We start from the raw sequence: 12,036 nt of genomic DNA, 5'->3' as shown, positions 1-12,036 counted from the left end.
TACATTCATAGGAAACACATATATCTAAGTACATAAACTATAAAGGAAGTCAAACTCTTACAACTTTGTCAAATGGTTTTTTTAGCTGGGCAATGTTCACACTTAGACAGTTCAATTTGTAAAAGTCCTTAATAAACTTTCATAGGCCAATCTATTCAATTTATCTTGGCAAACTTGCTTTAATTTAACATGTTATATATTTACATTCACATCCACACATATAGGAGAAACAAATAATGAAACTAACATTGTCATAATGAAGGCTGACTAACAGCTTATAATTATTCAACCAATAAACCAAATCCATAGAAACAAATTCTATTACATTTTAATAGAGCACCTAAAGAAATTCGCATTATATTTTAGTTTAAGAAAAACAAGTACTTTGACTAAGACTTGTCAAATATTTAGAGTATATTGAATTTCACGAAGGTATAGGATTCAACAGCCTTGCAAAACTTATTTACTTGTGATTATCTCATTTACTTCAACTCTTATGTTGTTTCCTACATAAACCTAACTCACCTTCTTTGGAATTCAACAAAAATCCACTAAAGCTCCTCTATTATGAGCTACTTAGTTAGTGGTTTCTAAGTCCATAATCCATGTAGGATAATACTCAGTTAATATCATAGTACTGAAAATTAAAGTTTCATCACTTTATGTAAAATGAGACAATATCATTTTTAGCTTCGTTCATTCAAGGGTAAAATAACTCTTGTTGCTTCTATTGTAACAATTCATACTCAGTTAGAGCATTTTGGGAGTACTACCATCCTATTATTTGTGTGGATATTGGAGACACTTTTTCAATATTATTGGGAAAGATAAGAATAACTGAATTTACCTATTGACATTTGGGTTGACAGGAAATAAGAGATATGTTAACTTTTAGAACCGATTTAGTTTGTATATTTAAATAAGATTAGCTCAAATATTCAACCAATAATATAACACATAGAGAAATAGGAAATAACAAACAACACCAAAAATACTTCATTTAGGTTTTAAAATCGAAACCTTATATTCTAAATAGAGGCAACCTCCAATCAAATCCACAATGATAATGTAAAAATAAACAACTCACAACACCAAACCTTCAATCTAAATCCATAGAAGCAAAACTACTCTGAAATCAAGTGTCATTGGACACTTAACACAAAAACTCGACTAATCACTTGCTAAATTGAAAAAAGCCCAAGGATTTTCTTTGTAATAAGAAACCCTAGCAAAGTGTATATATACTGGAGAGCAAAAGAGATGAGGTAGAGAAAGAATGGAATTCTAGAGAATTCAAGCAACCAAAGGTTTAAATACCTAGGTCAAAACCGTGGCTATAATGACCATAATGTCCTCATTTACAAAAAAGACTGTTTGACCCTTACATAATTACAAGTATTACAATTTTGTCCTTAGTATTAGTTTAAGCCACAATCCACAAGATTATAACTTGGACCTTGTTTATGAGAGCTTTACATCGATGCATTGTTGACATCCTTGATTTATCAATTATTTTAGATAGACAACACACTATCATTGCCTTTATTAAAGGATTGTCTCTGAATGCCCGCCATAATTGGTGCTACTAACATATAAAGAGGGAACATGCATAGTAGGTACAAGCAGACCAAGTTGATAGAAGGGATATTTTGGAAAGCCATAAAATCTTATTGAGTACTAGATATTGATAAGGCTATGCGTAGTGTTTATGTTGTAAACCCAAGGGTTGTTGCTTATTTGAACAATATTGATTATAAAAGGTGGGCTTATGCTCATTTCACAGAAGTCCACTATAATATAATTACCACAAACATTATAGAGTCGTTAAATGTCTTGGCATATCATGCAAGGAAGCTACCTATGACGATGATCATTGAATTTATCCCAACCACCTTACAAAGATGGTTTTATAGTAAATGTAACCTAACAGGTTCATGACTGTTTGACTAAAATAATGCTCATTTTTTTTAATTAAGCATTTATTAAATATTAATGTTTGTATTGGATTGATCACGTATAGGCTTGTTTTAACCTTTGACCCTCTAAGTCGAGGAGAAAGTGGTCGAACATGTCTGCAAATTAGCCAATATGATTGTAAAACCAATAACTACACAAAGATATGAAGTACATGAATCGGGGAAATTGATTGCTCTTATTGATCTTTCAGAAAGAGAATTTACATGAAGTAAGTTTCAATTGTTCCACCTCCCATGTATGCATGTTGCGACAATTGTCAGGTTTTGGAACTTGTCATATTGTAACCAATGGGTTAACAAATATTATTCCACCGAATATTTGAGAGTTGTGTAAAGGGAAAGTGTAAACCTGTTAGGGGATGGGTTAGAGTGGCAGTGTCCTAAACAAATCCTTGTGGTACTTTTGCCTCCAATGCAATGTTAACATTCAAGGTAACCCTTTAAGCACAATAGGTAACCTTTACAAGGAGAGGAAATGTGGGAACAACATTGCAGTTTATGCCACCAAGTTGGACATAATAGATTGAATTCAAATCTTATCCTAGATGCCAACAAAGCATCTATATGTAGGGGTCATAGAAAAAGGGTCGAACAGCATAGCATATTGGTCATGGGGCTTCAATTGGTGGCCATCAATGAAGACAAGACAAAAATAAAATTGCCTAGTCATCATATATATATATTTTCTGTATCATATGAATGAATTTTATTTGCAATGTATAATGGATTTTGATCAATATTGTGTTGCCAAACTCTGTAAATTTTGATATCACTATGCAAGCATTCTATATTAATGAATATTATGGGTTTTAACAATAATGTGGCATATTTTGTAGGAATTTAACGGATGATGCATCATAGTCATGATTTACGTGATGTGACTTGATAGGCAGCTGGTGGTGATGGAGTCTGTAGATGGCAACCATGGGTTAGATAAGAGAGTTAAGTCCACATCACTGAAAAGAAAAAAAAAACCAACATTAACTAAAAAAAAAAAAAGATAAATACCATGTTATTATAAATGTTATTTTCATAACTTTAGTATCTAATTATTTAGTCTTATTAAAAATTAATAAATTTATAATTTATAATAAAAATGGTGGTTAAAAATTATCTTTTAAAAGTTTTAATAGGAAAACTCCCCTCATCGCCTAGCACTGTTGCTTCTCCTGATAAAATATTATTATCATTAATACTTTTAACGATATAAAATATACTTTTAACAATCACTTTTTTTATTAAAGTTATAATTGTATTAAATTTTAACAAGAATATAAATAATTAGTTATTAAAATTATAAATATAGTACTTATAAAAATCAAACATTTATCCAATCATTGTTTTCCTGTTGTTAATCCCAATTTGTTTTCCTTTCTTTTAGTGGATTATTGTTTGCGGTAGAGTGAAGGTAAGAAGGCTACTGGGTACAAAATAATGCATAGATTCTTGCATGGAATGTCGATAACGGGCTTCAAGAGATTTTTATATTTATATATAGGTAGTAGCGTTGGTTTTTCGAAAGGAATGTTTGGTTATAGATTAAGGTTCCCTGCTACAACCTAAGTAAATATCTTCTATAGCCCGTTATTTGCAATTCCATGCAAGAATATGTGTAATCATTGATATTTGTTATAATTTGTATTTTTTCCTTATACGTTGAAGCATCTACAATACTCATTTTAATAAAATATAAAAAGATATGTGTATACTGAAAGATCAAATAATGTATGGTATAGACACACAAATGTATACAACGATATTGGAATATAGAATAACAAGAACAAATGTAAACAATGAAATAAAAAATAAACAACGGAGTATCTTAGATGCTATCTCGGTCCTCAAGTTGGCTCAATCATCAATGCTGAAATCAAACTGGAGTCCTTTGCCCAGGCACTCAATGAACATCAGAGTAAGCACCTCACAGTCATCAGAATGTGATGCCTGTTGTGGCACATCGGTTCGTCGACAAATAGTGAGCAAATCATCATTTGGGAGCAACCTCATGTCGTCCCAATACCTTGACTGAGCTATGATGGCTGGTAGGTATCAGTACGGGCCAGTTAACTCATCGGAGCGCTCCTGAGTTGTGATGAAACTCTTCGATGAGTTGTATACGTTGAGCCTTCACGCCCCCAAGTCGAGCTCACCACACAGCCAATGTTGATTATCAAAATTAATTGGGATATATACCTACACAGACAGTCGGACAGAGTCAATGTTTAACCTAATGATACAAGTAGAGTTTACATTACAAAAAAATTAATTAGTAATCTGGATGCTTACTCTGTCAACGTTGCTCCATGGCATGAATCCTTGATTTTTATCATCCACATCCACTCCCTCTATGGGATCCAACAAAAATCTGGGCCATTTGTACTCTGGTCGAACCTCAGCGTGTTCTCTCATGAAGCTCGGTAGCCACGCAACAAATGTGCAGTCGACGCTCGTCCACTTATCATTTTGCGCCGAGTGTAACAACAATGCCGGATAGCTACCAATGTGCTGTATAAATCAAAGAATAAAAATAAAGTTGTGATTATTATTATAATATTATACGTAAAAGACACTATGGAATCAATTCTCATACCTCATGCGTTAGCCATTAATCACTTTTGACAAGGACATTCCACCGATTCTTTATCCAGGCTCTATAAAAAATGTTGGCTCGAAATCAGGATCCTTGGCCTCGTCGTACCACAATGTAAAGCCTGCCTCCTCACCATGTTCATCAATTTCAAATGAGGCCCAACCAACCTCCTGTTGCCTTCGCTGCCTTAGAGGGTCGGCGTACGGGCTTATTTTAATGTCCTCCGAGTATTGGACTTGGGCTGAAGTGCTGTGTTGTTCGGACCCGAGGTGGGGACCATCCCAAACATGATTGGATCATCATCTGGTGGGACCTTGCTGATGACCTCCATCGTCGGATCCTATAATATGACCAAAGTTAATTTATCTATTTTATAAATTTATGTGAAAACAGATAAATTTAATATATAATATTAACCTTGTTTGCGGAGGGAGCAGTAGTGTATGACGCCAAGATTCGCTACTACTCCACAAAAATAACTCTACTACAGTCAGTTGTCGGTTGACCAATTCCAAAAATCCTCACAAGAGATGCTCCTATGTGACAATCGTCTTCTCCAATCGAGCAACAATGGCATCCTTGTTGTGGAACCCCATGTGGGGGAGGGGGCCACAACAAGGGGTAGGGACCACTCAATAAGAGTAAGGGATCGCAGTTGGTGGGGGGACCTCACGGTAGGATGGGGTTGGGTCTCACAGTTGGTTTGGGGGTGGGGGGGGGGGGGGGGGGGGGGGGGTGTGGGGGGGCGCGCGTGTTGGTGTGTGGAGGAGAGGCAATGGGCTCGTTGGAGTGAAGGCATGGAGTCTGGAGATTAAACGGTGCTACAAAATTGATTAGACTCATCCTTGTACCCCATGTATTCCAAAGCTTCTTTGTACCAAAGTGATTCCCTCTCCTCCCTTGAAGGAATCAACATCGGAGTAATAACATCCTTACATAAGTGACGACAACACATTTAGAACACATACTGAATTAACTAACTAAAATAATAAATATTGTTAATACTGTACTGAAGAAGCCCTGAAAATGTTAGTACAATCTCCCACCGTAGGTGTTCAACGGTCCTCTATTTTAACACTTGGAGACGCAATCTCTAGCCTTCCAATCTATGAACCCAAATTGAATGTTTCATACATCCAAAGCTCTGTTCAAGAAAAAGGTTATTAGTTTTAAAATTTATAAAGTTGTATATAATAATAAAATATAAAATAGTCGAAGGACTATTTTCTATCCAAGGTATGTTGTTTTCTCAAGTTTCCTCTCATTAACTTTGAAAATCTTATTTATTCATTCATAAGAAGTTAAAATTAACGGTTTTAAAGGTAAATCGTCATTTTATCTGTAGTATTAAAAATAAACTTAAGTTTGATTTTATTTTTTCTTCTTAAACCTTAAAAACTAACAATTTGTCCCAACCTAAGTTTCAAAAATAACATTTTCCCCCCTAAGGTTTCCAAGATTTATATATCTAGAGGTATAATTGGTAATGCACATGTTTTTTTGAATAGAAATGTATAATTAAAATTAGGAGGGCAAAAAATGTATACGCGGGAAAAATTAAGGTTATTTTAATAGGATTTCTTATATATATTCTTCGTTTTTTCTGTTTTCAGAGTAAGAAAAATATCAGTGACGCATTAGAATTTTCTTTTCAACAACTCTTTTGGAATTTTAGGGGAAAGTGTGTTTGAAATATCATGAGGTTATTAATCTTGATGTTTGTGTTTGACTGTACTAGATTGCAAACAGACGAGTACCCATGGGTATCCATACAAAAAATGGTATAAGTTTTAAACCCATATCCATGACTCATATCCACGAGGCAGATATTTGAAATAAATTAAAAAAATTATTATACAATAAAGAGAATGGAAAGAAATTTCCATAGCATCCAATATCCCCTAAAGTGAAAGAAGGTGAAAACTTGTAACCGCAAAAGGTTGAGGCAAAAACAACTAAGAGCTAGTAATTAGAAAATGCAGAAACAATATTTGGGGACGCAGTGAGATCCGTATGTGCATCATAACATCTTATAGACGAAGTGATACCCAGTTCTAACAAAATGATTGGGTAAATGTACATAAGTTTAATATTATGAAAAAAAATTATTTTATATAAATTAAATATAATAATTTTTATATATTAAAAGAAAGTGTGGAGTAGAGTGGATGACTTTTATCGCTTTAATTAGTCTTGGCCACCCAAACTGCCAATTTACCATTCTTAATTTTTGTCAGCATTGCACTATAAAATTATATACACTCATTGTGAGATAATAACTTGTTATATGGTTGGACTATATACACTCATTTTGAGATAATTTATTATTATATGGTTAGATATTTTTGAATTATTTAAAGATAAAATAATATCTATTATGCATTATCTTTAAGCAATGGCTTAAAGATCCATTTAAATTTGTAAATAAAAGTTAAATTATTTATAATCTTGAATCATAAATGATTGAAGAAGAAAATAAAGCAATCACCCATAAAACTAAGTCTTGGTAATTAACTCCATAACAGCTTTGAAATTTGCGGTGGAGCTACCTTCAGATTCAACAGCTTGAAATGCAAGCTTTTTCAGGACAGCAATTTTTTCTCTCATAATCTTCCCTTGTTCGCTACACAATACCACTTCCAGGGCTTTCATTGTTCCATCTTTGGTGAATTTCCTTCCCTCAATTCCCAGTCCAATCCCCCAAACTGTCTCCAGAGTTCGTTCGTTCAGCTTCTGATCCCCGAAAAACGGCCGACAAATCATGGGCACGCCGCCAATAATGCTTTCCAGAATAGAGTTCCATCCACCATGTGTCACAAACACCCCAACTGAAGAATGCTGGAGGATTTTTATCTGGGGCGCCCATGGTACCATCTTGCCATACACGCTGGTCCTTTGTAAAAATCCTAACGGTAACTGTTCCGTAGGATTGCCTCTAAATGACCACAGAAATGGAGTCTTTCTTGCCTCTAGCGCTTCAGCTAAAGCTGTCAGCTCAGGAAGTGGGGGTTGAATCACACTGCCGAAACTTATGTAGGCAACTGATGATTTTTCGCGCTTTTCTAACCATTCCAGGCAGCAGTATTCATCGGAAGCTGGGAGCAGTAGAGAGCTTAAGGTGAATGGGCCAATGTTAAGAAACTTCGGCAGTCTTGTCTTCATCAATTTGTTCACATCGGGAAGGTCTAATTCCTCATAGGAATTTGCAGCCACAGCGGCTGCTTTCGGCAGGATTTGTCCCATTTTATGAAGAAGAAGAGGGACGCCCTCATCTAAAGGTCCTGAAACTAAACCCTCCGGAAGATCCATTGCTCGTATTTCAGATAATCCAGGAAAAAATTCCAGTGTTTGTTCTCCAGGTCCTGGTAAATGAAATCAAACTTAATCAATCACTAATTAATCAGTAGTTAAAAGATAATCAAAGTAAGAGAACACACATAAATTATCATGTCTATACCATTGATTCCAAGACGTTCCCTCAAAAAGTCGGTATGAAGATGGACAAGAAGAGAGCGAGGTCCGGAGGTCCACAACGCGATCCACGGGACTCGCCTTTTCTCGGCCATCTCGGCGGCGAACCACATGAAAGCATCAGAGATGAAGCAGGAAAACTCCATTCCCGTTTCTGCAACGACAATCTCTACAGCTCTCTCAAAATTGCCTGGTGTTGCCTTTAAGAAGTATACTACAGGCGCATTCGGATCACTCTTATTAAACACGTAGCCGTTCGGTAACCCGGAATCAACGTCAAGAAATTTCACCCTCTCAACTTCTCCACGGTTTGCAAGCAGCACGGCATTGGATTGAGCCGTGCTGAAGAAAGAAAACTTCGCATCCGAAGCAGCCTCCGATATCCTCCGGACGAAACCAAGAAGAGGAGTAGCATGAGTTCCGAATGGAAATGCTAAAACCGCTATGTGTTTTCGGCTGCTTTTGGTTTCTGGCATCTCGGCCCTATTGGCATTCAAGGGGGGAAGATTGGAGTGATTAAGAACGGGAAGTTCAAATCAGTCTGGGTCTGGCTAAGATCCGATCTTGTTCACAACTAAATTGAGATGAGACTTCAGGAAGCATCATGTGGGAAGTTCAAAATTCAAATCAATTTTTTATCTTAGATGAGACCGTTTTCACATACAAACTAATAGCAGCTAATTATTTGATTTGTCAGTTTTCCAAGATTCAATGGTGGTTTCATAATTGAAGCTCAACCAATTGGATAACGACATCACATTAATAATTTTAAAACTAAAAGAAATTAATGAAACTTGGAAGTGTAATGTCAGTCTTAATCAACTGAAACGTGGAGGAGGCAGCATGGAGTTCTTGTGGGGCTTGGTACATTTAATTGATAGCAACTGTTGTCCTACATGTTACAGTAGTACCCTCAAGTTACTCGTCACAACTGATATTTATATAATCTTTAAGATTTAATTGATAAATATAATATTTATATTATCTTTATTTTATTCAAAATAAATAATTGTTTTAAGAATAGTTTAATTGTGATGAGGGTATTAGTGCTCCGCATCTTATTGTCATAGCCAGTGTGTTTATATTAGATAGTTATTGTTAAAATATTCGTAACTTTGATATGACTATGTTCAAGGGCATGGGGAATAGTGGTAGAGTTAGCATTGTGTTAAACAACATCATCAAAAGATGAGAACAGTTCTCACATATCAAAGTTATTTGTTAACGACTTGGTACAATACAAGGGTATATATTATTGACGTGTTTGCCAAAATGACTAGCCAAGGGGATTCCATATAGATTGTTGTTTTAGTGCCCACGGAAAATATCCTCTTAATGAACGAAGGTACATGTAATCCTAAGACTTGAGGTTATTAAATAGTCTGGTACAAGGATTGGTATAATTTGACACCAACCCAGCGTAGTCTAATTAATGAATTACCAGAAAGTTGACGATTGACTATATCGGGATCTATATGAATGCTATGGTGGATCAATAAAGGATTTGCCATTTTCAAGTACAGAAGTTGATATCTCAGTTAAGGTTTAATGGCTAATGTTAATGACTAATTAAATCTGTGATCATAGTGGAATTGAGTTGATATTTGATTCAATATTATTTGGTCATTGATAGATGTTAATCTTTATAATTAAAAGAGCCCTTAGGGAGACACGTAATCCATACCTCAACCTCGAAGAGATATCTATAACGAAAAGATCAAATTGTATGAGTAATCGTATCACTAACAGGTTAAAAGTCACATGTTGACCTTATACTAATAAGGTGATCTCGATATCTAGTTACAGGCCAATCTTGATTTGTGTTTAAACGGATACTGGGTCAAAAGCTTGACACAAATCTAAACACTGTTGACTTAGGGGAGAGCCTATGAGTCACACAAAGGGAGTTGATGAACTCTGAAGGTTTGAGGATTGTCTAAATTAAATTCGGTCTAGATTTTGGATAAAGAATTTAGAGCTTTGGAAAAGTCAATGGTCCCAAAGTATATTTTATTATACTTTAAGACCTTAGTGTAATAATCCAAAGTAGTTGGGATGTATACGAGAATTGGCAGTATTGGGTTTATCTAATTGGATTAACTCAAAGGCACATCACCTAATTTGAAATTCAAAATAGGCTGATGATAGGATTTTATTTTATCTTGATTAATGCCATTATCCCATAATTTTTTAGTTGACTACCAAAAATCATAAAGAATTGATTAGGGAATATAAGGGTGCACATATTGACCAAAAATACAACCCAAGTAGGCTTTGTGTATGCATGTGTACAGCAGGCCACTTATGTGACGCTGGTGTACATGGTTACATTGTATGGGTAGGAATTGTCCCACCCATACATTGTACACCCGAGAGACTTTTGTCTCTAAGGTGTACATGGGTAAACCTGCTTGAGACATGTTTTGTCTCCTGGGTGGGTCATGCTTTTATGTAAATATATGTATGCCTCTTGCATAAAACACATAAAAAATATTATACACACAGAACTCTAGCCGCCACGAGTGATTTCCATCCTTGAGTACAACTAAGCTTTCATTTATGTTTTTTAATCCGATTGCATGTTCTTTTCGTTGATATGAAATGTTTAAAATTTTATAATTGGTTGTTATAAAATTGTTGTTGCAATTTTATAATTGATGCAAAATTAAAACGTAAATTTTTGTTACTTTTTTATATTTAATTTTTAATTTATGTTGATTAAATTGTAGTGTTGTTAAAATTTAATTCTACTTGATGCCTGATTTCCCATAGTTGCGCGAAGTCATTCTTATTGTTTGTTGATGCCCACAATAAGTTTTGTCGAAAAAAGATTGACTTTCATGTCAATTTTCCTATTTCAAGATTGGCTGTAAAATTTTGGAAAATATTCTAGAATTTTATTTCATGACAAAAATTGGAATTACACTGAGACAAGAGTTCTTGGAACACGTACCCTACTACTATGTAATCCTCAAGTGTTTACACCTAAGAAATTTTCTCAAAAGAATTGTACACCATGTTGCCAAAAGGCATATAGGCATACATTGGTTTGAAAGACCAACGTACACCCAGCCATGTTGTTACACCTAAGTGTACATAGGTTAGAAAGACCAATGTACACTTGGGTCATGTTTTTGCACCTAGGTGTACATAAGTGAGCTAAGGCCATGTACACCTAGGTTGCATGCCTTTTACTGGTGTACCTCAGGTTGTGTGCACTTGTACACACTGAATACATGCATTCAAAAATTGTTTGACCAAATTGGACTTGATGCAATTTTTGAAATGTTTGGGGGATAATAAATTTTACAAAAATAAAGGGACTAAATTAAAATTTAGCTAATTGGTAAATAAAAATTAAATTTATTTTAATTATTGTATACATGTTTGATTGATATGCATGGTACCCGTTACATAGCTTACGAACCAATAATGGATGCCTTTTATTTTTGGGTTTGTAATCTTTATAAAATGGGACATGTGCGTCCTGCTTTCTCTAAATTTCTGATGTATTTCTCTTCTCACCTAATTGCCCTCAAAAACATGAAAAGAGATGCAAGGAAATGGTCAAGGTTATCTTTGATTTTGTTAGTCTCTCTAACAAAGTCTAGCATCCATCCTAGTGACCACGTCTTTTAAATACTCTAAGTTAGCACTTCGCTTCCAACTTTGTTGTTCAAAGGTCTCCAACCAAAGTATGATGTTGTGGAGCCTTTCACTCATGAATTCCATCATATGAGAAAACTGACGTTTGATCCTTTGGAAAGGTTCCTCATAAATATCATCCCATCTTGGCCTTTTCTTTACTTGAAAACTCGACTTCGAAATGTCGTATCTATAAGGTATTGGAGTTGGTAAAGGCTTAAATTCTTATGAAGCTTGAGGCATAGGGACATCATCAGGAATGGCTTGATCATGGCTTCGAACATTTTTAAGAGGATTAGATGTTCGTCGTGCTGGAAGAGCTTCTTCTTTTTGATCATCTATTTCATTTGATTC

General features: G+C 35.0%; 1 protein-coding gene across 1 annotated transcript; it reads right to left on the bottom strand.

Annotated features, from left to right (window-relative positions):
* Positions 1-6,953: 6,953 nt before the first annotated feature.
* Positions 6,954-8,705, bottom strand: LOC123194464 (flavonoid 3-O-glucosyltransferase-like). The gene is made up of 2 exons (XM_044607668.1): positions 8,024-8,705; positions 6,954-7,928 (listed from the first exon to the last, which is right to left on the bottom strand). Exons 1-2 carry the CDS (start codon positions 8,511-8,513, stop codon positions 7,063-7,065), a joined length of 1,356 nt encoding a protein of 451 aa, XP_044463603.1. The 5' UTR covers positions 8,514-8,705; the 3' UTR covers positions 6,954-7,062.
* Between the last annotated feature and the right edge of the window lie 3,331 nt (positions 8,706-12,036).

This window comes from Mangifera indica, chromosome 13 (genome assembly GCF_011075055.1).
Source record: "Mangifera indica cultivar Alphonso chromosome 13, CATAS_Mindica_2.1, whole genome shotgun sequence".
NCBI classification, from domain to species: Eukaryota; Viridiplantae; Streptophyta; class Magnoliopsida; order Sapindales; family Anacardiaceae; genus Mangifera; species Mangifera indica.
The sequence above is the reverse complement of the archived record's forward strand: the minus strand, read 5'-3'. Positions and strand labels throughout refer to the sequence as shown.

What these genes read in the sequence shown, in the direction of transcription:
- LOC123194464 (XM_044607668.1), bottom strand. Translation starts at nt 8,513, where the DNA reads ATGCCAGAAACCAAAAGCAGCCGAAAACACATAGCGGTTTTAGCATTT. An exon ending in GGAACGTCTTGGAATCAATG is followed by an intron (nt 7,929 to 8,023) that starts GTATAGACATGA and finishes TTCATTTACCAG; the next exon opens with GACCTGGAGAACAAACACTG.